Below are 26,688 nucleotides of genomic sequence, written 5' to 3'. Positions count from 1 at the left end.
ATTAGATCCATTTTAAACGATCATACTATTGCTTATTTTTCTTAAGAGCTCACTTTATTCGGACAGGTAGTGTGGATGCTTAAACATAACTAAACTCTGCAGTAACAATATGTATTTTTTTTGTTTTTAGAATAACTGTATTTTTAATGATTTTTTTCAGAATATTTATTATTGCAATAAATGTTTAATTAAAACTTGAATTCAAGTAATTACAGTACTTGTTTTTTCCTTACTTTATTAACTGTCATCAAAATTTATTGAGAAAAACGTTTGTTTTTGGAATACCGGTATCCCGGTTTCATAAATTAAAAATACCGAAATACTGTTACTAAGATTTTGACTGGTATTGTAAGCTCTATGGCGACGCGTTGTGAAGGAGGTGCACAATATCATATTGATAAAATGATGCTCTTTTTACACGACTATCGTAGTTTTTTTGTTTAAGAGTTATCTATGATGTATTTGTGCAAACGTATCCCCAATTCACAAAGGGGGATCGAAGGGTGACACGAGTAATTAGAGACCAGTTAGTTTAACTTCTGTTCCAGGTAAAATAATGGAGTCACTGGTTAAAGATGCATTGCAGGATCATCTAGACAAGACTGAAGCAATAATTCAGACACAGCATGGGTTTGTTAAGGGAAAGTCTTGTCTGACAAATTTGATAGGATATTATGATATGGTTACAAAGGAACTGTATGCAAAAAATAATTTTGATATCATCTATTTGGATTTCAGGAAAGCTTTTGACACTGTTGCGCATGAAAGACTATTGTACAAATTGGAGCAGAATGGTATTAAGGGTAAGTTGCTACATTGGATAAAAGCATAGTTAAGTGGGAGAAGACAGAGGGTGGTAATCAATGAGTGCTGCTCTTCGTGAACTAATGTTATTAGTGGAGTCCCACAGGGTTCGGTGTTGGGTCCACTGTTGTTTTGTATATTTATCAATGATATTGATGAAGGTATATCAGGCTTAATGTCGAAGTTTGCAGATGATACAAAGGTTGGCAGGGTTGTTAATGACAGTAATGGCAGTGTGCTACTGCAACAGGTTCTAGATAATTTGGGCAGATGGGCTAAGAAGTGGCAACTGAAGTTTAACCTTGACAAATGCAAAGTACTGCATATGGGTAGAAGTAACCCCAGAGAAACGTACCAACTGTGTGGTACTACACTTAAGGTGGTAGAAAATGAAAAAGACCTGGGAGTAATTGTGCAGTCAGATACGAAGTTTTCTGAGCAATGCAGACAGGCTGCCAGGGCAGGTCATGGGGTTTTGTCAATGATATATAGGAATTTTCCTAGCAGGGAGAAGGAGGTGATTGTCCCTCTGTATAAGGCATTGGTCAGGCCACGCCTTGAGTACTGCGTACAGGTCTGGAGGCCTCATTTTAGGAAGGATGTAGATTTACTTGAGCGTGTACAGAGAAGGGCAACAAGATTGGTGAAGGGAATGAAGGGATCCTCTTACCAAGAGAGGCTTAAGTTCTGCAAATTGCAGTGGCTGGAGACTAGGTACCTGCGCGGTGATCTGATTGAGGTGTATAAGGCCTTGAATGGGTTGAGCACGCTGAATTCTGATGGGATCCTTCCACTTGTTCAGATTACGAACCTAAGGGGGCATAAATTCAAATTAAGAAAAGATAGATGTAGAATAGATGTGCAGAAATTTGCCTTTAGTCAGCGGGTGGTTAATTGCTGGAACAAACTTCCATCTGTCGTTGTGGAAGTTGATAGGTTGAATAAATTTAAGGAGGAACTGGACAGGTATTTGGAGGGAATGGTGAGATTTTTTTTTTTTTTTTTTTTTGGCTGATGCTGCATAAGCTCATACACATGCTTTCTTGCATCACATGCCACTACTACTATTTACACTGATATTATATAAATAATTTATACTCTTGAACATATGATGCCTTGCTGCATTTAGTTTGACTTAAACTGTTAATATAAGTAAAGAAATCCTTGCTACTTTTCTTTGGCAGAGACTTCTTGTAATTTGCCTTAGCTTGCCTAATCTGCTTTGTGACTTGATTACAGATTAGTTTATAACTGCCATAAGCTTCTTATCACCTGATAATTTATATGCACCACATTCAATTTTAATCCATTATGAAAAGCCTAGTAGCATCTATGATTACTTCCCTGAATACTTCCCATTTAGAATTTGCTGTTGGTAACATCATCAGTTGGTGCTACTGCATAGAATTCAAAAACTATCTGAGATCACTATAGCCACCCTTATGAAAGCAAAAGCCCTTCCCTTTACTCTTGATAGTTATACCTTTAAGTAAATCCGACATTAATACAACATGATCACTGCCACCCAGTGGGTCTTTTACCAGCTGATAATTAATGCATGAAGAATCACTGCTGAAGACTAGATGAAGAGTACCACTTCCTCTTGTTGCCTCTGTAACATGCTGCTGTAGAAAACAGTCATCCAATAAATCCACAAAAGTCTAGCTAGCGTGTGAGTGAGTACTGGCACTCTGACTGAATGTTTGGAGTAATGGTTGGTTTTTGTTTATAGACTTGGCATGCAACCCACAAGTTCCAATCAATATCTGGAATGTTATAATCCCTCATTATAAGACATTCTGATTTACTGGCCCACTATATTTCTATGTATGGGTGTTTATTATACTCATCACAGTTATTATGCCTATACTACACTCCTACTCTCATTTTCGTCTTCCTAGTTCTTATATCATACCAAACTGACTCAACATTGCATTGGCCATCCATGTAAACTGGATGCACTGCCTTACATTTAAATGCTTCTTAATTAATCTATATCCCCATATTCAAATTCTGCATCCTGTATGTCTGAGTGACACCATTTTGCCAATATCCCCACAATGTCTGCATTTGATGATTTAATAATTATGTCCAATTCATCAAACTTACTTACTAGGCTCCTAGCATTGGTGTACATGCAAACATACATGCACCCATTCTTACTCTCAGGTACTCTAATACAGCCCATGTATTTATTTGAACCTCATGACTCATAGCAGGGATTATAATCCCCGACACCTTGCTTTACAACTGCATGTTCCAATACAAGCAGTGCAAGAAATGCTTTCACTGCTACTGCAGCTCTAGTTAATCTGTTAGTCTGTGTTCACCCCCCCCAAGCTAGCAGTTTTCTGATCCACCTAACAATGCCTCGATAGCATCAGTAAATATTCTTGCACCTCTTCGATTTAACTTTATCCTATTCCTCTAGAAATAGTGTCTCCTGTTAAGCACAGATCACATTGAGAAAAATTCTACCCCATGAGCTTTGCACAGCCTTTTCAGGGCTGAATTGATTGACAAGATTCTTAACATGTACTGCCTCCTATTGTAGTGTATGGGCAGAATTTCAGCCACTTTTAAATTTAATCCTAACATGAATGTTTTCCTAACACTTCCCTGTACGTGTAGAGTAAGTCCTCAGATCTCCTACTCTGAATGTCATTAGTGCCAAAGTGTACAACAACATCAACTTTTGTGCCCTTAAAATATATATCTGCTCTACAACACTGTCTACTTTTGCCCCTGGCAGACACACCCTGGTCCTATTTCATCTATCCTTTTTGCACAGTATATTTTCCACTCAACTGACAAAACAGTCACCAACAATAACTACTTCCTGTGGGACCTGTAGCCTGATGCCCCCCCATTTTAATTCCTTCAAATGGCATAGACTATATTCTTCAAGCTCCTATAAATACCCAGTGACACTAAATTCGTGCCTAATTTCTCACACTCTTTGCACTGAACACACACAACGACATTGCCCCTTGTTTGTATCATGAATTATTCCAGATAGGTTTGAAAAAACTGCACAAGTAGCAAATTTTGTAAGGCCATGATTCATTAGAGAATTGCCCCTTCAGTCCCCCCCCCAAAGCCACAGCACTCCCACTAGACTACTTTGAGCCCTATTGCTTTGCTTTGCTATGCTACTTTAGTCCGAAACATGATTTCTGTTTAAATTTCATTTAATTTGAGAATACTACACTAAACTAATAGATACCTAAATGCAATGATACATATTAAGCTTTCTAGTGCACTTTAAACTCTATCAATATGTTTATAGAGTTTTAAATTAGATTAAATTTTGCTAAAAAAAAATATGCCAACCTACATAATTAGAACTGTCAAGCTCCTTATTTACCACAGTTAAAAGCTTACAATTCTAGAACCATGCACTACACTACTAGTTACATGATATAATATTCGCACAAAATCATTGATACGAAAGCTCTATGAATATAGCTAAATTGAAATCTAGCTAAATTGAAAAAATAAACATGACTTTGAATATTGTATTGAACACAATTTAATAAGTTAAAAAAAAAAAATTTCCAAAAAACTTAACCTTTTCTAAGGGCTCAAAATTCTTTGTCTGCACAGTTCACGTCCTTGAACCAGTTGGGGATGGTTGAAGTGTTTTCAAGAAACAATTGCATTAAAAGAAAAACAAATGTCTCCCAGTAACTTCCAGATGCCTATAAAGAAAAGCATTTCCATCCCTACCCCCCAAGGTCTGCAACAGCTACATTCAAAAATTCTTTTCCAAATTGGAAAGTTGATCAAATACCTATGTATTTTGAAATGCCCATTAATGCTGCAGTGTTGAGGGACATTCAATCAAATGAATAACAGCTTTAAAATTTACATCTTTTAATAATTTGACAATATCAATAAAATTTTACAAGTATGAACCAAGAGAAAAATATTATTAAAATAAAGTAAACACTTACTGTTTCAGAAGTAAGAAAATCTTCAGCATTTGTTCCATTTTGCATAAATTCACTTTCACCTTTCTTGCTAAAATCTAAAACAGGTATATCCTTTGTACACCCACCATTATCCCAGACCCTTGGTGATTTCTTTGATTTGTCTTTTGCAGCATTTGGACTTTTCTTACTGCATATAAATAAAGAAATATTACATTAAGATATTTTAATAGCTGAAATATAAACATTGAAATAGTGAAATATAAACTGAAATATAACAGTGGAGCCTTAATTATCCAAGATTAGTGGGGTTGAGGCAGCCTTAGACAATGAAAATTTTTGGTTGAGGGTCCCAATTTACATTTAGATATTGGTAATGCCTTTGATATTGTTACATATAAACAACTGTTGCATAAATTGGAGAAAGTGGCATTAGCAGCAAGTTACTACTATGGATAAAGTAATGGTTAAGTTGTGGAAGATAAAGAGTAGTTATTAACAGTCACTGCTCTTCATAGACAAATGCTTCATAGTGGGATCTTATAGGGTTCAGAGTTGGGTCCCTTACTGTTTTTGATATTATTAATGATATTGATATTTCAGATTTGAGTGTCAAAGTTTGCTGATGGTGCAAAGGGTTGTTAATGACATTAATAAGGTTATGTTATTTCAACAGGATCTAGACAGAGAGGTTGAAAAATGGCAAATGAGGTTTTACATTGATAAATGCAAGGTACTCCATTTCATTTGGGAAGTAATCCCAGAATAACATGGACTGGTGTTCAAAGAAAGTGCATCACCCCTTAAAATTGTAATTGTCATCCGAATAACGTAAGTATATGGCAATATTTCTTACAGATTGCACGAGATAAGATTGACATGCATAGGTGATGACGTAATATTGCATCAGCTGTTACTTTCAGCTATATAAGCACATTCTGCAAGAGTTGGAGTCATTCCTTGCTTGTGTCAGAATGACAAATTACATGCAGTTAATGCCATGAAGAAAGAGTGCTACTGTTGCTTTACGTGAGAAAGGATGTTCTTCTCGTCATATTGCATATAGAGTGTCTTGTAATCAGTCGATAGTGAGTAGATTTCTTTCCAAACTCAAGAATACTGGTTCTGCTGATAGGAAAAAAGGAACTGGATGCAAACGAGTCTCTAAGCCAAAACAGTACTGTGTTTTGAAGAACATACAGGAGTGGAAGCAAGTGCAGTAACAGTCAGAAGATGCCTCTTCAAAAATGGACTTGTAGCCTGTCGTCCTAAGAAGAAGCTCCCTCCTCACACAAAAAATGAAAAAGACCTGATTAATTTGGTGTAAGGAGCATGTTAAATGGACCCCTGAACAGTGGAAGTCAGTTATTTTCTCGGATGAGAAGAAATTCAACTTGCATGGCTCTGATGGGAGACAAACAATTCGCCATAGATGTGGTGAAGAATACCATTCAGACTGTATGGTGTCTACAGTGAAATTTCTCACCAGTCAAATGATATGGGGGTGCATTTTGTATCGTGGAGTAGGTCAAATGCAGTTTATAAAAAATTCCGTAAATGCCAATGGATACCTGGCTATATTGGAAGACAAATTGCTGTCAACCATTAGAGACCATTTCAACCTGCCAAGTAACTGCATCTTTCAAGACGACTCTGCTCCTTGCCGTCGGGCAAAAAAGTTTAAGTAGGCACTTCTGTGGTTGCTTTAGCTTTATTTCTGCATTAGAGGTTTGACAGCAATGTGTTTACATTTGTTACAGGTGAAAAAAATGGTTGGAAGAACAGTCCATTAAAACTCTTAGCTGGCCAGGAAACAGCCCGGACCTGAACCCTATAGAGGACTGTTGGCATCGTGTGGATTGCCAGAAAGAACCCTAAAGACCCTTCATGAACTTCAGGAAGCCATAATTCATATTTGGAACAATGAACTATCAGTTGATTATCTTCAGAAATTGATCTCGTCAATGCCTTGACGGTGTGCTGCTGTCATCAGGGCCAGAGGCAGTTCAACTAAATATTAGTTTGCACCTGGTGACCTTTTAATTTTGTTTTCCATTTAAAATGATAAACTGAAGCAAATTAAGGGCTTCTTATAACATTTCAGCCATAATTGTCGTGTTTACCAAAACTGTTGTATAAAGGTTGCAAATGCTCATTTTGAAATATTTTGAGAGCACCTCTCAAATATTACTTAGCTTTGCCTTAACTATTAATAAATATCTTTGTTTATATTTCTATTTGTGATAAAAAAAAAAAAAAAAAAAAATTTGTGATGCTAGTCATTAATGTAACATACCATCGCGAAAAAGGGTTAGAAATGTGGAATTTCTAGGTGATGCACTTTGAACACCAGTGTACAATTTGAGTAATACAAAACTCAAGGTTCTGAAGGAAGGATAAGGAAAATGACTTAGAGGTAACTGTACAGTCTGTCATAAAACTTCTCTGGAACATACTAGAAACACAAAGGAGCTTTGCCATCTGGTCAGGGAAGTGATTATTCAACTGTATAAAGCAGTGGTTAGGCCACATCTGGAATATTGCATAAATGTTTATAAACCTCATTTTAGGATGGACACAGACTTGTTGGAAAGGATGCAGGAAAGATTAATAAGATTAGATGGGGGGGGGGGGGGGGCAAAAGGAGCTTACCAAGAAAGGATGTGGTTCTGTAAATTGCAACCTCCTGAAATTAGGTATCCATGTGGTGACCTAATTGAAGTGCCAATGGCTTTAAAATTACTCTTTCTCAGATGACAGACAAGGGATATAAATTTAACTGAAAATGGATGGTTACAGAATAGATGTGTGGAAATTCATATTCAATAAGTGAATAAGTCCTTATGACCAAGTCTATAAAAGAACTTGCTGGGCTAATTTTCTTTTCAGTCATAACACAATTTGTTTATTTAAAAAATAAATAATAATATTTTGGATATATAGAAGAGCAAAAAGAAAAATGAAGTTTTTTTTATTATTATTTTATTTCTGAACGCTATCATATCTATTAATAATGTAATTCCCTTTGAAGAATAATTATAATTTGCAGTATTCTTACCTTGTTTTGTTACTAATTTATAAGTAACAAAAGTAATAAACTTAAGTATATAAGTTGCAAGAATATTTGCTGATGCTATCGAGGCAGTGTTAGGTGGGTCGGAAAACTGCTAGCTTGTGGGGATACACAGACTAAAAGGTTAACAGTGGCTGCAGGCAGAGGCAAATGGGATTCTTGCACTGCTTCTATTAGAATGAGCAGCAGTCCAGAAAGCAAGGCAATGAAGATTTAAAGGACTGCTGGGAGTCATAGTGGAACAAATAAATACATGGGCTGTGTTAGGATTATTAAGAGTAGAAACAGGTGGATGTATACTTGCATGTACACAAACGCTAGGAGTATAGTTAATAAATTTTATGAGCTTGAAGTGCTAGTCAAGACATCAAAGGCAGATATTGTTGAGATATCAGAGATGTGGTGTCACACAGACATAAGCAGTGCAGAATTGAAATTTGGGGAGTACAATGTGTACAGAAAAGGTAGACAGGGTAGGAAGGGAGGAGGGGTTATGCTGTTAGTTAAGAAACACATACAATCCCAGGAAGTGCATCCAGTAGATGTTGGTGGACAATGCAATGTTGAGTCTGTATGGTGTGACATAAGCACTGGGAAAGGAAAAATGAGAGTAGGTGTGTGTTATAGGCCTAATGAATCTGATAGAGTAAAATGAGCAATTGTGCAGAGAAATAGTGGGCCAGTAAATCAGAATGTCTTATAAGGTGGAAATTTTAACTGGAACTTGTCGGTTGGTTACTCGCACACTAGCAAGACTTTTGTGAATTTATTGAATGACCGTTTTCTACAGCAACATGTTCGAGAGGCAACCAGAGGGAGTAATACACTTGATCTGATTATCAGCAGCGATTACTCATGCATTAAGAATTTGCAGATAAAGGAACCACTGGGTGACAGTGATCACAATGTACTGATATGGGAATTACTTAAAGTTGTAACTACTGTCAAGGCTAAAGGGAAGGGTTATTGCTTTCATAAAGGTGACCACAGGTGTCTCATACAGTTTTTAAATTCTATACAGTGGGATCAACTGATGATGTTACAAACGGTAAATTCTAAATGGGACTTAATTTTGGAGGCTACTAGGCTTTTCATTACAACTAAGAAATACTGTTCAAGGTTTAGGCCTAAATGGATGTCAGCTAAACTAATGAGGCTCGTGGCAGAGAAGGAAAATGTATGGGATGCATATAAATTATCAGGTGACACAGAAGCCTATGGCAGATATAAACTAGTCTGTATTCAAGTCACAAAGGAGGTTACGCAAGCGAAGGGAGATTACGAGAAATCCTTGGCAAAGGATGCAAAGAAAAACAGCAAATAGTTCTTTACCCATGGCAACTCTAGAAGGAAAGGAATGAATCAGATTGGACCAATTAGCATAGATGGGTTGACTATTGATGATCATGCTCAGGCAGCTGATAAACAATTAGTATTTTACATCTACATTCACACATGAGGAGTTATTCAATGAGAGGAGTGCCAGAACTTTATCAAACTTTAATAGGGAGCTAAGTGATTTTGTAACAGCGGAGAGCAAAGTGGAGGAGAAATTGTTGAAGATAAACATAAAAAAGGTACCTGGGGGTGGATGGGATCTATACAGTTATATTAAAGGAGGCAGCGAAGGAAGTAAGCAAACTCTTAGCTATAATTATGAATCTTCCTTGGACTCAGGGGAGGTCCCCATGGACTGGAGGTGTGCAAATGTATCACCAATTCACAAAGTGTGGTTCAAAAGGTGACACAAGTAACTATAGACCTGTTAGTTTAACATGTGTTCTGGGGAAAATAATGGAATCACTGGTTTAAGCATTGCAGGATCATCTATACAAGACTGCAGTAATAGTTAAGACACAGCATGGGTTTGTTAAAGGGAGGTCTTATCTGACCAATTTAATTGGACATTATGATGCAGTCACAAATGAACTGAATGCCAAAAATAATTTTGATATCATATACTTGGATATCAGGAAAGCTTTTGATACTGTTGCACATGGAAGATGCTGTACAAATTGGAGAGGTACGGCATTAAGGGACACTGCTCTTTGTGGACAAATGTTATTAGTGGAGTTCCCCAGGGTTCGGTGTTGGGCCCACTGTTGTTTTGTATATTTGTCAATAATATTGATGAAGGAATATCAGGTTTAATGTCCAAGTTTGTAGATGATACAAAGGTTGGCAGGGTTGTTAACGACAGTATGCTACTCCAACTGGATCTAGATAAGTTGGGCAAATGGGCTGAGAAGTGGCAACTGAAGTTTAACATTGACAATTGCAAAGTACTGCATATGGGTAGCAATAACCGAAGAGAAACATACCAACTGTGTGATACTACACTCAGGGAAGTGGAAAGTGAAAAAGACCTGGGAGTAATTGTGCAATCAAATATGAAGTTTGCTGAGCAGTGCAGACGGACTGCCAGGGCAGGTCATGGAGTCTCATCAATGATATATAAGAATTTTGCTAGCAGGGACAGGGATGTGATTATCCTGTTGTAGAAGGCAATGGTCAGGACACACCTAGGGTACTGTGTACAGGTCTGGAGGGCTCACTTTAGGAAGAATGTAGAGTTGGTAGAACGAGTACAAAGAAGGGCAACAAGATTGTTGAGGGAAACAAAGGGGTACTCTTACGAAGAAAGGCTTAAGTTCTGCAATCGCAATGCCTGGAGAGTAGGCACCTGCGAGGTGATCTGATTGAGGTGTATAAGGCCTTGAATGGGTTGAGCAAGCTGAATGCTGATGGGATTCTTTCTGTTGCTCAGATTAAAAACTGAGGGGGCACACATTCAAATTGAGGAAAGACAGTTGTAAAATAGATGTGCAGAAATTTGCCTTTAGCCAGCAGGTAGTTAATTGGTGGAACAGACTTCCATTTTTTGTTGTGGAAGTTGATAGCCTAATAAATTTAAGGCTGAGATGGACAGGCATTTGGAACAAATGGAGGGTTTTTTTTTTTTTTTCTGGCTGGTGATGCATAAGCTTGCTTTCTCGCATCGTATGCCTCTACTAATGCTAATGCTAAGTAATTTATACACGTGGCATATAATTTGTAATGGCAGTGAACAGCCTACCAGTTGTGTGTGCATGAATTGCAAATTCACACATGCACAACCGGTAGGCTGTTCACTGTTAGTCTTTTGGGATTGCTAAGGCTTAACGGGTAAATCTGAACATTATGGAGCTTTAACAAGTGTATTGTTTTTTGCCATACAATTGTTAAAGCTCCCTGCTAAAATGAGCAACTTTAGAGATAAAAGGCTTCTTTAATCACAAACACATTATTACTATGACAAAAATGGATAGAACTTTGTGCATTTTTTTTTAGTCAATTCTGCTTGCAGAAATATTCCCAGAGGGGTTAAAATAGAGCCGCAGGTTCACTGCTTAACATAAACTAACATTTATTTAAAGGTATATGAGGTTTCCACATAGAAAATAAGATATCTGTTGGTTTGTTATGTTTGTTATTTTGGTTTTTAGGAGCATTAGCAACTAAGGCCATATTGCTCCAGGATATGCGGTGGTCATTCCCTGACCTTTCCGCATCCTCCGTATTTGGTGGTGACGGGCTCAAACCCCGGTCTAATCAAGAAGCGTGTGCTATGTACTGCTGCTCCTTCCCACCTGGCTACGGAGGCGCCGATATCTTTTGGAAGAAGCAGATGACTAGCCCAGCAAATCCGGATAATGAGTCTTTATTTGCACTGATTAAAACTGTAACAGGTATTTCTAAATGTTTGAATTAGCGACGGGCATAATCAAGAGGTCATAATTGATTATTTCAATTATAGCAAATTGTTCAAACAATTTATCTGATTATTTTGATTATTGAAATCTCTCAATTACTAATCAATTCAACCAATCAACTAATTCAATTATGTCCATCACTATTTTGAATAAGGCCCATTACTTTTTAAAGGTAAGAAAGTTTAAATTATTTTTAAGAAACAGCAGTGCTCACTTTGAACATCTGTAGTAAAAAAACACAAACAGCAGATTCATCTTTATCGAAAGATAATTCTTTGCCAAGATAAATGTGGACTACTATTTACAAAAAAAAAAAAAAAAACCATAAAGAAAATGACAATATATTGTGGAAGGGATGATGTTTTTGTTTTCGAAAATGGTGTAGAAAATTTCTTATTTATGAATCAGTTCATTTGTCAAAGTTATAGCCAATATTTTGCCTAACCTTGAGCTAAAACTTACTGTTATCGTTAAGTTTATTGTAGCCACTCAGATAAATAGATTTGGACATAGTCTGCTCATTACAAATGCATGCTGATACTAATGGAGATAGAGTATATTTGCTTTAGCATTGTAAAATTTTGCTTAATGAACTTTGAAATACAGGCACTCCCTGACTTACGTAAGTTTTTGTCAGCCAGTGCAAAACTGAAAATTATATATGGAAACGTATTTTGCATCCCGTAGGAATAAATGGAGGTATTGTGAAAATATTGTAATGTGAATTAACACACTGTTTAACCAAATAACACATTGGTTTTTTTTTTTTTTGGTAATTCATTCCAAGACCTTGGAATTTGAAATTTGCTTTATAACTAACCTATTTATCTCTCTAAAGTCATTTTTATAATGGAAATTGTATTAGTTTTATATAAATTTATGTCAAATAAGCACAACACAAAAATCACTAAAGGATGCAAAAACAAAATACGCATTTGTAAATGCAATGCATTTACAAATGCTGCTACTGAGGAAGGGCTATGCAGTACAGCCAGAAAATGCACTACACTTTCATTGTTATCGTATGTTCTGTTATAAGAACCAATTTTGAATGCCTTTGTAATATTTTTCTGAAGTGCATTTCTGGAGGTCACGATCATAAAACAATAAAAACAATTTGAACTTTCCAGTTTATTGGCTTTTCTGTTAGTGCAATTTATTATAAATGGGTAGTAAACTTTATCTTATTGCATTTGCGTGTGGGTTTTTATATTATTATGGTGAAATGTGTTTCCCCCTTCACTGAAATCTTCAATCATATAAAAAACAAATCTTCAGAATCTTCTCTTCATTCCTATTTACTTATTACAATGATGAAAGGAAAGCGACCATCGACCACCACTGCAAGTGGTGGCAGTGCTAGGAAACGAAACAAAATTGATTTAGAAATGAAGATGAAAATGATTAAGGAGTACGAAGCAGGACAAAGTTTTTCATCTATTGCATGGGAATTAGGTCTCACTGCTTCAACAGTGAATGCTATTTTAAAGGACAGTGCATGTATAAAAGAACATGTTAAAGGCTCAACGCATTTAAGATCAACAGTGATCACAAAACAGCATTCAGGTACTATATCAAAGATGGAAAAACTATTAATAATATGGATGGAAAATCAGATTAAGAAGCGAATGCCCCTGAGTCTAATGGCTATTCAAGCAAAAGCAAGAAGTATTTATGAAGATATTAAGGATATGGCGAACCCCAAGCCAAGGTCGTGGCAAGCAACAGATGGTTTTAATAGGTTCAAGCATCGCACTGGATTCCACAACGTTAAAGTAAAATTTTTGTAATCTTTTGCGCGCATGAGATAAAAAAATTTAATAAACAATTCTATTTATATGTTCATCGAACATTTCTTTTTTGTTTCAATCAAATTCAGCGCACACAACGTAAGGGTTGCGGAAAGCAACCCTTACGTAAGTCATGGGTGGCTGTATATTACTATTTAATCCCTCATTAAAGGTGCTTTTGTGAGTCATTTGTGTGTTGTTATTTGTCTAAACAGTCAACAGAATTGACAGAAATTAATTATTTCTGGACCTGCATCCTAGAAGGGGAACCCCTCACAAAATTTTTTTTTTTTTTTTAGGAGCATTAGCAACTAAGGCCATATTGCTCCGGGGATATGCGGTGATCATTCCCTGACCTTTCCGCATCCTCCATATCTTGTGGTCACGGGCTCGAACCCCGGTCTAATTAAGAAGCGTGTGCTACGCACTGCTGTTCCTGCCCACCTGGCTACGGAGGCGCCCCTCACTAAATACAGCAGATTCTAATTTTAGAAATACTTTCTACTGTATACTTCAGATAGCGAGGGCTCACTTTAGTACTTGTAGTTTGAATCTTTCTTATTTTTCTTGGTTTCTGTAGCTTAGTGATCAGGTGTTATCTGTTTTTGTGTAAAAGATTACCGTTTCTGCTTTAAAAAATACAGCCATTGCTTGTTTGAAGAAACAGGTATTTAGATAACTTCATATTGTCTTATTCACACGACTTCTGATTAAAGTAACTGGAATAAAATGTGATTGTGAATAAACTTCCACCTAGTGTTGTGGAAGTGAGTATTTTGAATTTATTCAAAATTTGGAAAAATTATAAGGGGTAAAAATTACATTAGCCAACATGATTTTTACCTTCAAGAATTTAAATTCTGTTTTTAACCAATTTTTATGCATAGATTTTGAAAATCATCATGAGAGTTTCACATCACGGCACAGTTATTAAATAAAGAGGGAGTTATGTTTTACCAAAATATGCCAATTTTGCACAATCTAGTCAGTAATGTATGATACTGATTTATTTTAACAGATATAAGCTAATTCTCTTAATTTCAGCAATCGATTCTGGCCTGTTTTCTTGTGATAAACATAATCAGACTTCTACCTATGGTTCTTAGGTTCAAATTCTGAAGCAACAATTTACAATTTGAAGAGAGCGCACGTAGCATTTTTGGTGAGGATTTTTGTAGGTTGTGCCAAGGTTTTCCAACCAATCTTGACATGTTTTCAGGGTTGTAAATCTGTCCTCCAAACATTAACAGCCCTTCGAGAGCAGGAGGATGTAGCCCACAACTCACTATATATCCCTTTATTTTAACATTAAACATTAGTACATCTTTTGACGTAGACGTGATGGTGATTTTCGGAATCAGTGCATTTATTTCCTCCAGAATCGCATATTTTCACTGTGGAGGTACGACAAAAAATATTTTCTGTTGGCTAGTGTTATCAGAAGGGGCAAATGAAGTAGGTAAAAAGGTTTGCTTTCTTGCATAATTTTTCCAATTATATTTTTCCAACTAATACACAACATTTTCTTAATAGCAGTAATGACAAAACAACACATACAGCTCAGAATTTAATATTTCTTGGATTGAATTTTTTTTTCAAATAAGTTAATGAGTTTAATATAATTAAATAAGTTAAATATGCTAATGTTACAGCGTATTTATTTAGCCAAACAGAACTATGCTACTTTTCCAAGAAAAATCACACATACAGTGAAAATTACAGTTTATATTTTTGGACTTATGGATGTGAATGTAACTTGATTTATAAGGGGCACAATTTTTTATGATTATTTTGATCCTATCAATGAATTAGTAATAGTATTTGCCATATAGTGCAAGGAAGCCACAGGCTTTTGCTGTAATGGGGGAGCGGGGCGGCAAGTAGATAAGAAAATACAAATTATATGCTTCCCTCCTCACATAGGTAAGTATCCAGCTGACCTTTGAATTTATTCAAACTGTCAGGCTTAACTACCCGTGAGGGCAACTTGTTCCAGAAATCAATGACTCACTGGCTAAAAGAAAGCTTCCTGCATTCTAATTCCAGTTTACTGTTCAAATTTAAAGATAGTTTATTAAAATTTATAATAAAATTTACATTATATAAAGTAAAAATATATAAGCACTTATATAAAAACTTCACACTATGCTTACAAAACATGCCTATCTTGAAAAACATGTTATTACAATTTATTTTAGGAATGTTATTTTAATCCATACAGTATCATTTAATGTTGTACAGAAATAATGGCAAAAAAAGAAAAAAGACACCTTACACTTTTTCTTGTTTCTTTCCTCTGCCCTGTGCTTTCTTTATCATTTTTTGTCTATTGCGAAGGATGTCATCTTGCTCAATAATATTTTCTTCTTCAATTACTCTATTATTTGGTTGTGGAGGTAAATTTTGTGGCATGTCTTTTTTACCAGCTTAAATAAAGAATAAAAAAATATAATAAATAAAATAAATAATTTTATAGAAGTAATTCTAATTGAATACATCACAAAAAGAGGATGTAATTTAATCAATATTTAACTGCCATATTAGCAAAACATAAATTAGCAAATGCCTCTGTAATATATTTACAAAATTTACCTCCTAACCATACAGGTTAATGTGTTGGAAAATTAAAATTAAAATAAAATGAACTGAAAGGGATGAAATTAAAAGAAATTTGAAAGAACTTAGAAACGTACTATGAATCCCCTGGATAAAAGCGCACTTTCCTCCAAATGGTTCATAATTATAACAATTAAAATGTGAAAACATAAAGAATAAAGAATAGGACCCCTGGTTTCTCCCATTTTCAGTTTTCTATTCATAAATATATATATAAAAGCATTTGCTGATTTATCTAATGTTATAACTCTTTGAGACTTAAAGTCTATGCTATAAAATTGCTTAGCTGTACCTTTATACTAGTTTACTTTTCTTAATGAGAAAAAACATCAAGAAAAAGTATGCTTAACTGAGTAAAGACAATGCAGAAATTCTTCTAAAGATATTTGTTCCTTAAGGAAATTGATACTTGACATCTAGAAATTAGAATACAAACCAAAACAAATTTTCAAGACATTCATTTCTGCACTGAACTAAAATGAAAAAGGCATAATGTTGCAAGACTCAATAGTCTACTGACTGCATGGAACACAGAAAAAGAATTTAGGAAGCAGACTTAAAACTGATCAAATCTCTTTACTGCCAGTTCGTCCTATAATTTTTCTTTTGTGTGAGCAAGAGCTCCCTTGCTGTAAGGGAGCTTGAAAGATAACCGTCTTTTGTAAATGCAGAAATTAACCTTTCAAAGTTTATAGCACGTTGTTGAATGCTGAAAACAAGAATTCCAGTAACATGGAAATTATTAATTTTCTTAAGGGAGAGGCTTCTGCTATACAGCACAGAGCAAAACCAATAATTATTAGTATATACTCTACTGAATTATATAAAAGGAAAGATTAAAGAAATAACAATACCAATCTATCATAACAAGCTTCTGAATGTCCAATTAAATCAAATGCACAAATGCATTACATATTAATCTAGCACCTTTCATTGAAATCGACAGTAAACAAACAAGATAACATTGTAACTGAGGAAGAGTGATTGCCTTGAAATTATTCAAGGAAAACGGGTAGAATAAATATATGGCAATGTACAAGTAAATGAATTCAGCTGAATCTAAATGTGGCAAAATAACAGAAACATACAATTCCCATGGAGCCATTTATTTTTAAAAAGAACTAAATGCAGCCAAACATCATGCTGTTATTATGGTAGCAAAGTTAACAGCATAAAAGAAGTTTTCCAAAATGCTAATAAGCACAGTGGCTCTCCCCCCAAAGGGACTCAAGATAGAGCTACCTTCTGGGATGTAGCATTCTGTTATCAATTATATGGACCAAGTCTAAGAGGTAGCTCTGCTTCCTAAGCTCTCTCTCCACAGGAACTGATAACAACAAATTTAAGACTGTAGTTACACTGACTGCAAATTTAAATGGAAATAGTTTTCATGCCTGTACTGTTAAACCACATGATGCATAAATCTCTTGCCTTCAATCGACTGATTAAAAAATTTGTAACATGAGATGAATACAGTACCTAAACAAGCTTTGGTAATAATTTAATTAGTTACCATTTCCAATTCTAAAATTAACATATACAAAATACAACATTTGAACACTTATGGTGATTCCATGTCAAGTGTCCTAATTTTGAAGATGGTCACTACTTGACCACCTTCAATTTTGTTGAAACTTGGTGTAGATGTTTAAACAGGTTTCCAAAGAAGCTGTGCAAAAATTCAGTTCAAAATATAGTATGCTTGAGGCATCAGCACCTTTTTTGTGGAGGTCACGTGTTATGCGGAACAAATCACAAAAAATTTTCAAAGTTTTGAGTGTTATTGTTGCACAACATTGAGAGGTAGTGCTCTGAAACTTGGTATACCTGGTTAACTTTTGGCAGAGAATGCAAAACTTTTGGTGTCCAGGCTCAAAAGCCTTCACATTTTTGATAATGTGGTCTAAAATTGGCACCAAAAATTTGTCGAAACAAATTTAAGCAAGACTTTTGAAAGTCATGACTTTGAAATAAAAACCTTTGACCTTTGGTACCTTCTTCTTTGGGCATTCCATTTAACATCTGTATGAATTCAGCCAAACTAAATATGAGCTCTTATATTTGTTTGCTGGCTGAGATATTTTCCTTCAAAGATTGACTCAAAATTTGAAAATCAAAATTTGACCTATCTTTAGGGGCAAATATCTTAATGTGGGACACCTTCAATTCTCTTGTTTTTGTCACCATTGGAAAGAGCAGGTTTTAAGCAACAAGAATTATGGTTTTTCAGTTTTGTGTCTTGCCACTTGAGGCATAAAAAAATGGCCTTAAACATTTTATATTTTCCACATAATATTTGCATACTTATTTGATGGTGAAGTTTCACATCTCAATTACTCAATAAGGACAGAATATTGCATTTACAAGAATGAAATTTTCTGCAATTACTCTGCCCTTTGGTTTAAGGAGAAAGGATATATTTCCAATGCACAAAAAGATATATTTTTTACAATGGGGGTGAAAATGGCAAGAAAAGAAACTGCATGGGTTTCTTTTTTAGTGCAAGTTCCCAAGCCTAAAAAGTGGTCTTTATTCAGGATTCCAAGCATAAAGATGATGTGATGTTCTATTGGTTTCTAAGCTTGAAAGAAGTTATAACTGCAAGAAAATTTATTTAAAACAGAATACAATTTGAAATAAGCAAGTGAGTGTGAAGATATTGAATCACTGCTTTGTAATGGACTGGAATTTTTCATTGATGGTTGATATTTTTTTATTTTTTCTACTTCAGGCAAGCTATATTGTTGTCCCATTGTTGTTGTTGTTGTTTTTGGAGCTGGAAGATTGGCAATAATTTGTTGTTCAGGAATCCAGCAGACATCTTGTCTAGCAGGCATTAGCATTAGTAGAGGCATTTGATGCAAGGAAGCAAGCTTATGCAGCATCAGCCAAAAAATTAAATAAATAAAATAAATAAATAAATAAAAAAAAAATACCACTTCCACTTCACCCCTCTGTTTGTTCGAAATACCTGTCCAGCTGAGCCTTAAACTTATTTAGGCTATCAACTTCCACGACAAGGGATGGAAGTCTGTTCCACCAACCAACCACCCGCTGGCTAAAGGCATATTTCCTCACATCTATCCTACATCTGTCTTTCCTCAATTTTAATTTATGCCCTCTCAGGTGATTATTCTGAGCAAGAGGAAGAATCCCATCAGCATTGAGCATGCTCAAATCATTCAAGGTTTTATACACCTCTATCAGATCACCTCGCTGGTGCCTAGTCTCCAGACACTGTAATTTGCAAAACTTAAGTCTTTCTTTGTAAGAGCACCCCTTTGTTCCATTCACCAATCTTGTTGCCCTTCTCTGTGCTTGTTCCAGCATCTCTACATCCTTCTTGAAATGAGGCCTCCAGACGTGTATACAGTACTCTAGGTGTGGCCTGACCATTGCCTTATACAAGGAAATAATCACCTCCTTATCCCTGCTAGAAAAATTCCTATATATCATCATGACAATACACCATGAGCTACTCTTGCAGCCCATCTGCACTGCTCAGAAAACTTCATATCTGTGAAATGGCTAGTGAAATGAGCGAGAAAATGAAATGAAAATGTTTTTCAGGCCAGTGAAATGAGCAAGCTGCTCCATGAAGATGCATGAAATTTACCAATACATCATGTCCTTCAAATGAAATTTCACAAATATTTCCAATCCATCAATTATTGTCATAAATACAGACAATGCATTGGTCAGGTTGTAAATTAACAACTGGCACATATTGAATATTGGTTTCATTAGTCTGATCTACATGAGCTACAAATGATGATGGTGTCATTTGATACTCTGCAAACACAAATCTGTTTTTCATCAATAGGAATGAAGTGATGATTTTCTCTTGTTCCAGAAATAGTATGATCGTCTATGAATCTTTTCTCTTGAAATAGCCTTACTTGCTCAATTTCCTCTTTAGAAACAAAACAGAATTTTATTCCAGTCATATGCTTGTCACAAAATTCAAACACGTTTCTTGGTGTCAGGATTTGGTTTTCAATTGGGCATTGGAGACTTGCACGTGTTGTCAATCGTTTTATTGTTCCACCAATTCCATCACATGGTGACTTACCATGGCTAGTGCCAAAGAAATTTCATTCAGCACTGATATCAAAATCCTTCTGATGATGACACGTTAATAAAATTCTTGTATTGAGCTACAGAACCATCACTGAAGTAGTAAATGTGCCTGATTTCTGTCATGAAACTCTTCAAATATTCAATTAAGTCGGTTAGTAAAACATGCAATGCAACTGTGTCATGTCAAAGGGAGTCACTGATTATGCAGAAACTTATATTCTGAAGTTCAACATCCTTGTAATAAATGACAAATGGATGCAATGTAGCCTGGCTATTTTCCCAGTGGAACCCTTGAACAGCATCTTGCACAACAAATGAATTATTTTCTGCAAAATCCACCAAAATGACCAATTCTCCTGTCATTAGGCTTTCCTTTGTTGACTTCAAATGGTAGCTTTGATGTTTAGCAATGTAGTAATGACAGGTTCAATAATATCTTCTCTCTTTTGTTTTCAAAAATATTCTCTAGAAACTTTTTTAATTCATCTATTCCTGGACATATTTCACACCGATGAAGCATACAATCTTTTGACTCCAAATCACAGACTGTTTTACCAATGAGAACCTTGTGATCACATTCAACAGGACTTGCTGCTAGCATTAACTTGACATTTTGATGGATTGTGCATACACATACAGAATGTGTTCCTTGTGCACCAACTGTGACACACCACTTGGGTCGAAGTTCACAAAATTTAGAAAATCCAATGCCAGATCCATTTCTATCTTGAAAAGTTATAAACATTTCCTTCAAGTTGCTGAGCAGTAGTCGCTTTTGCATTTGCATTTTTATTCCATCTGCATTTCTAATGGAAATGTACAAATGTAATCTTTCTTTCCAGGCCATATCCGACTAAATTCCATCATCCTTTGCTTTACTTGCTCAGAAAGCTTTTTTCCAGGTATGGCCACGATTCCTTCTTCTGCTTTAAGTTTTCTAGCTTTCTTGACCATTCGTTCCGAGACACTAAACTCTTCCATTGTTTTCTCTATGGACCAACTAACTGGAGCTAGTGTTAATATTTGAAGTACTTCTGAATGACTTGATACCATCAACTTTTCTTTCAATTCTTTCAGCAGCTCATTGTAATCTAAGCAATTTCCACACTGATGACTTGTGCTTAGCTTCATGATGTGATTTGGATCCAAGCCACCAATAGATGCAATTTTACTGGCAATTACATCTTCTACTTGACTTGCCTTCCTTTTTGACATAGCTTGTGAGTCTCTCTTAGCCATTCGCTGAAATTTCAGAAGAGAAATACCAATAGCCATCAAACTTGTGTTCAAGATTTCAGTCACCTGTATTTTGTCATCATGGTCTAATCCAGATGAAGCTGATGTTCCTATTACTGCTTTTCAACTGTTAGACTCTTTTCGTCATGATGGGCACAGCTTCTGGCTTGGTTTTATGTCTACCTTTGTTAGGTCTTTCAGGTAGTCTGCCATTGACCAATTGGTTGTAAACCTTTTTTCACCATATGAGTTTTCTTCTGGAAAGGATTGCAACATGAACACTGCAAAAATTCAAATTTTGTCAAAAGCAAAGCTTCACGATGTAGACAAATCGTGTCTTCACCCAGTTTTAATCCACAACGTTGACCTATCAGCTGTTCTTCAAATTTAAATTCTTTAAATAATTTTAACCCAGTTTTGCGTGTATAGGATAGCACATGACATTTACAATTATCCATATGACTGATGGTGCAGCTTATTTCCAGCAAAATCTGATTCCATGGCTTTCATGCTGACTAATAAGTGGAAGTTTCTACAAGCAATGAAACTTCAATTAACTTTATTACAGTCAAACAAAAAAAAATAGAGGAACAAAATGAAAACAAAAACTATTCATCATGAAGATAAAACACATTAATAACAGCATGGTTTAAATATCAGCTATTTATACTTTTTTTTTTTGTATGATTCTAGAATATTCCAGAGTTCTAGAATGGTCATCGGTTTTTTTGGAATTCAAGAATATTCTATAATTCTTGGGTGTTCTTCTAGAATATTCCAGAATTCTAGAAGATACTTTATTTCTAGATTATTCTAAACGTTAGGCAGGATTAAGGAAATGTTCTGCAACAAAAAAGATCTCGCAAAATAACAATACGGCACATAAAACTACTTGATGTTTAGGCTTAATTATAAGGCCTTAAGTGCAAAGACACAAAACAGATAAACCATGATCCTTGTACCTGAAACTATGCTCTTTCCAGTGGTGGCAAAAACAAGAGAACTGAAGGTGTTCCACATTAAGATATTTGTCTTTTAAGATAGGTCAAATTTACTTTCAAATTTTGAGTCAATCTTTGAAGGAAAATATCTAGCCAGAAAACAAGTATAAGAGCTCATATTCAGTTAGGCTAAATTCACGTAGTTGGTAAGTGGAATGTCCAAAGAAGAAGGTACCAAAGGTTTTATTTCAAAGTTATGACTTTCAGAAGTCTTGCTTAAATTTGTCGTGACAAATTTTTGGTGCCAGTTTTAAGACCTCATTGTAAAAAATGTGAAGGTTTTTGAGTCTGGACACCAAAAGTTTTGCATTCTCTGCCAAAAGTTAACTAGGTATACCAAGTTTCAGAGCACTACCTCTCACCACCGTGCAACAGTAACACTTAAAACTTTGAAATTTTTTTTGTGATTTATTCCGCATAACACAAGTGACCTCCACAAAAAAGGTGCTGGTGCCTCAAGCATACTATATTTTGAACGGAAATTTTTCACAGCTTCATTTGAAACCTGTTTAAACATCCACACCAAGTTTCAACAAAACTGAAGATGGTCGAGCAGGGACCCCTAGGCACTTGACATGGAATGACCCTTATTTAAATATGCTTTTTGTCTTATATGCTAGTATTTTGAGAAAAATCCTATTAATTCCAATACAATTCTTCATAATTAAAAAAAATAATAATAATAAACTAAATTGACATTCATAAATCTTTGCACATGAGACACTTTAAGCTAATAAAACTTACCATTTTTTGGTTTAGAAATAGCTTTATTTTCTTTTCCCTTTGAAGGCGCATTGATATCATTTCTACTTTCTATCATTGATGCTACTGTTTTCTTTGATTTCATAGATTGTTCAAAAGTTCTCATTTGTTTCGGCTGATTAGCAAGTATTCGTCCATATTCTTCAGCTAATTTTAAAATCTGGAATGTACACATTAACATAAATATACAGAATTTCTGCAAGCTCCATTTTCAATCCAGTTTTCTTCACTAAAATTAGAGTACTTGTATACTTATTTTCAAGGAAGCTAATAAGGCAATCACAAATAAAAAGCAGTAACCCTTGAAATGGCTGCATTACAAGAGTCACTCAAAAGTTTTACCTCAAGATTTTCAAATGAGATTGTTTTTTTTAAAAAAATGCCATAGTTTCAATAACTTCTTTATTTTTAAAAAAAGGCCATAGTTTCAATAACTTCTTTATTTTTAAATAAAAAGTTTTCTTAAAGTGAATCAGGATAATAAATAACTTGTAAAAAAAAAAAACTGCACTCCAGATCAGTAAATAAATAAAATAAATTTTCTGTTTATACTCCAGCACGACAACCAAGTCAGTAGAGTTTACAATAAATCATCAATACAAATATTTATTGTATTTAGTAGTCACGGACTTGAACCCCGGTCCACTCAAAGAACGCGTGCTATGCACTCTCGCTCCTGACCACTGGGCTATGTCAGGCCTAATAGTAATCGAGTTTGCACTGTTGCTTGGGGAATTCAAAATCATACCATGAAAAGAAATTCTGAGAAAGATTCAGTACGTTTTCTCAGAAAGATTCAAAACAAAATAGATCAATGGAAATGGAACTATTATAGGCAATGGCCACAATACAATTAGAAACTACTGTCATTTATGCACTGTTTGAGATAAATGGGTACAAAACACAGCCACTAAAATATACAGAAAAAACAATAAACAGCAAAACAAAACAAGGATAGGGTTAACAGTGATAAGCAAATATGAAAATTTGATATAAAAGAAAGTATTACCATATTAAAAAGAAACAAGTAAAAGCTCCCAGACAGTAATGAAATGTAACATTTGAGTTTTTTCTTGAACTGATATTGCATGTCTAGTTACTGCTATTTTTGCATGCAGTTTATATGGTTGTTGGTGGCATTACTGTGTGAAAGAAAGTAATTTATTTGTACTCCTACCACTCTGACTATTCTACAACATTACCCTTTGCTAATTCTTGATTTTAATATTTTAATTGATGACATGCTTGAAGAAATAGTGAATGTAGTGGACAGTCAAATTAAAGTATTTTATATTGCTTGATTTTAAAGTTTTGTTTCTGTGCACATTTCTGCTCTGCATCAAAAAAAAAAAAAAAAGGACTAAACAGTTGCATTCTTGTTTCGTCAGTTATTGTTATTAATTAAGCTGTCCCAAAATGATCACAATCAGCAGCATCCACTGTACATGTTTTTCAAGGTAGTTTCAAGTAATATCAAATATTGTGTCATTTTATTTATGAATTGCCTTCAAATCATCCAGTAAGTGCAGCAATCTTTTATCTTTTAAAGTAATTGTAGACAGCTTATAACAGATACAGAATGAAAATAGATTTTAAAAGTGGAAGAATAGATTGTACCTGTCTCCACCACTGTTGTTCAGTTTGGCTTACAAATGCCATAACCTCTCAAAAACTAAGATCCTGCTTAAGGGATCCTGGGTGTAACCTCCATGCACATGCACACTGTGGGTGACCACTCAGGTGTGAATCAACGTAAGCAGGGGTCGAGTTGTGGCGCACACACCACATGGAGGAATAACACCCCTCTCTGTGTTACCAGAGGGGCTTAGAGGGAAACAGGTATCCTGTGCGTTATCAGACACTCAGTCTAAAACACTGATGGATCCAATATCTTTCTATTACAGAAGATTTAGGAGAAGTCCGGTTGGCCTGCCTCCCTAAAATCCACTCATACACACCTTCTCGATGGTAAGCCCTGTTACGTCAATTAGGTGGCAACGAACATGTAGAGTGGTTCTCTTCAAGACGCCTGGTCAGCGTGAAGAGGAAAAGACCAAACCCTCCAGCATATGACAGCATGACAAAACAAATGGCCCTCAGTCCCCAGCGGCTTTCACTCCCCCTCTTACAGCAGCGAGAGGATCAGAGTGGAAGCAGAGGGTGCTAAGAATCTCTGAGTACGACCAGGCTGCCATGCACGGAAACTGAACTTGGCCTGTTACAACATAAGATCACTCATTGGTGAAGACAGGATTTTAGAGCTGGAAAAGCAATTAGAAAATGTGAATTGGAATATCATCGGTTTGGCTGAAACAAGAAGAAGAAATGAATCACTTATAAGTTTATCAAGTGGAAATCTGCTGTACACCAATGGAAACAGTGAAAGGAGTGAAGGTGGAGTTGGGTTTCTGGTCCATAAAGATTTAAAAAACAACATTTTGGAATTCAAAAGTACATCACCAAGGGTGTCAAGACTAATACTCAAGATTTCTAAGAGGTAAAGCTAAAGGTTATAATGATTTATGCACCAACTTCAAGCCATGATGATGAAGAGGTTGAAGAAATGTACACCGAAATTGAGAGCCTTCTAGATGAGCAGAAAACTCACTACACTATTATTATGGGGGACTTCAATGCTAAGGTTGGAAAAAGACAAAACAGCGCAGAAAGGGGAACTATAGGAAATTTTGGAATTGGTGAAAGAAATGAAAGAGGCGAAAGACTTGTGGAATTTGCAGAATCTCAAGGATTGTCAGTAATGAACACTTTTTTTTTCAAGAAAAGGGTGAACATGAAAGAGTCCAAATGGATTAACAACTAATGAAATCGACTTCATCCTCACTAACAGAAGATATATTGTGAATGATGTTACCATCCTGAATAAGGTAAATGTTGGAAGTGATCACAGAATGGTAAGATGTGCACTTGATATAGATGTAGGAAAGGAAAAAACTGACTCGAGTAAATAATACAAAGGTCTTTGAGATAACAGAAGAGGAGAAAAAGCAGTATGTACTGGAACTTAAGAACAAGTTTGAGCTTCTGCAGACTGCTCAGGACCAAGATATCGACGAGGAATATTACAACTTTCTGAAAGTCATAAAGCCCAAGAAACCTATAGAGAAAAAGAAATCCAAAGAAGAAAAAATTAGTCAAGAAACACTTGTTATGATGAACTGAAGGTGAAAAATGAAGAGGAAGATAAACACTGACAAGGGAAAAATTGAGTATACTGAGTTATACAAAGCCATTAGAAAGAGACTCAGAGAGGACATAAGAAGATTTAACACAAGAAAAGTAGAACAAGCATTAAGGGAAAACAAAGGATTTAAATCAGCAGCCATGAGCAGTAATACAGAAAAACAAATGATACTAAAACTGAAGAATAGCGATGGTGTACTTATAAACAGCAGAGAAGGCATAATTCAAATAGCATAAGACTACTATAGAGAATTATACAAGGAGCGAGGGAATTATGCCAGCAATGGGGAAAATGGATTGCAAATTAGCAACACATACGACATACCTGATATTCTTCCTGATGAGGTAGAACATGCATTGAAGAAAATGAAGAATCAGAAAGCCCCGGGGAAGATGAAGTTACTGTAGAGTTGTTAAAATTGGGAAGAAGAGACACAACAC

At 35.4% G+C, this 26,688-nt stretch overlaps 1 protein-coding gene across 1 annotated transcript in view; it reads right to left on the bottom strand.

The window, feature by feature from the left end:
• The window catches only part of SrpRalpha (signal recognition particle receptor alpha), a 135,425-nt gene that overhangs the window by 59,030 nt on the left and 49,707 nt on the right, over window positions 1-26,688 (bottom strand). The window contains exons 4-6 of the mRNA XM_090388178.1: window positions 23,029-23,206; window positions 15,627-15,777; window positions 4,761-4,926 (exon numbers count right to left, since the gene is read on the bottom strand). Of these exons, the coding sequence (XP_090244304.1) occupies window positions 4,761-4,926; window positions 15,627-15,777; window positions 23,029-23,206 (495 nt within the window). The remainder of the gene's footprint in view (window positions 1-4,760; window positions 4,927-15,626; window positions 15,778-23,028; window positions 23,207-26,688) is intronic.

This window comes from Mastigoproctus giganteus, chromosome 13, assembly GCF_048544385.1.
Source record: "Mastigoproctus giganteus isolate SK-2022 chromosome 13, ASM4854438v1, whole genome shotgun sequence".
NCBI lineage: Eukaryota > Metazoa > Arthropoda > Arachnida > Uropygi > Thelyphonidae > Mastigoproctus > Mastigoproctus giganteus.
This window is presented reverse-complemented; position numbering and strand designations above follow the sequence as displayed.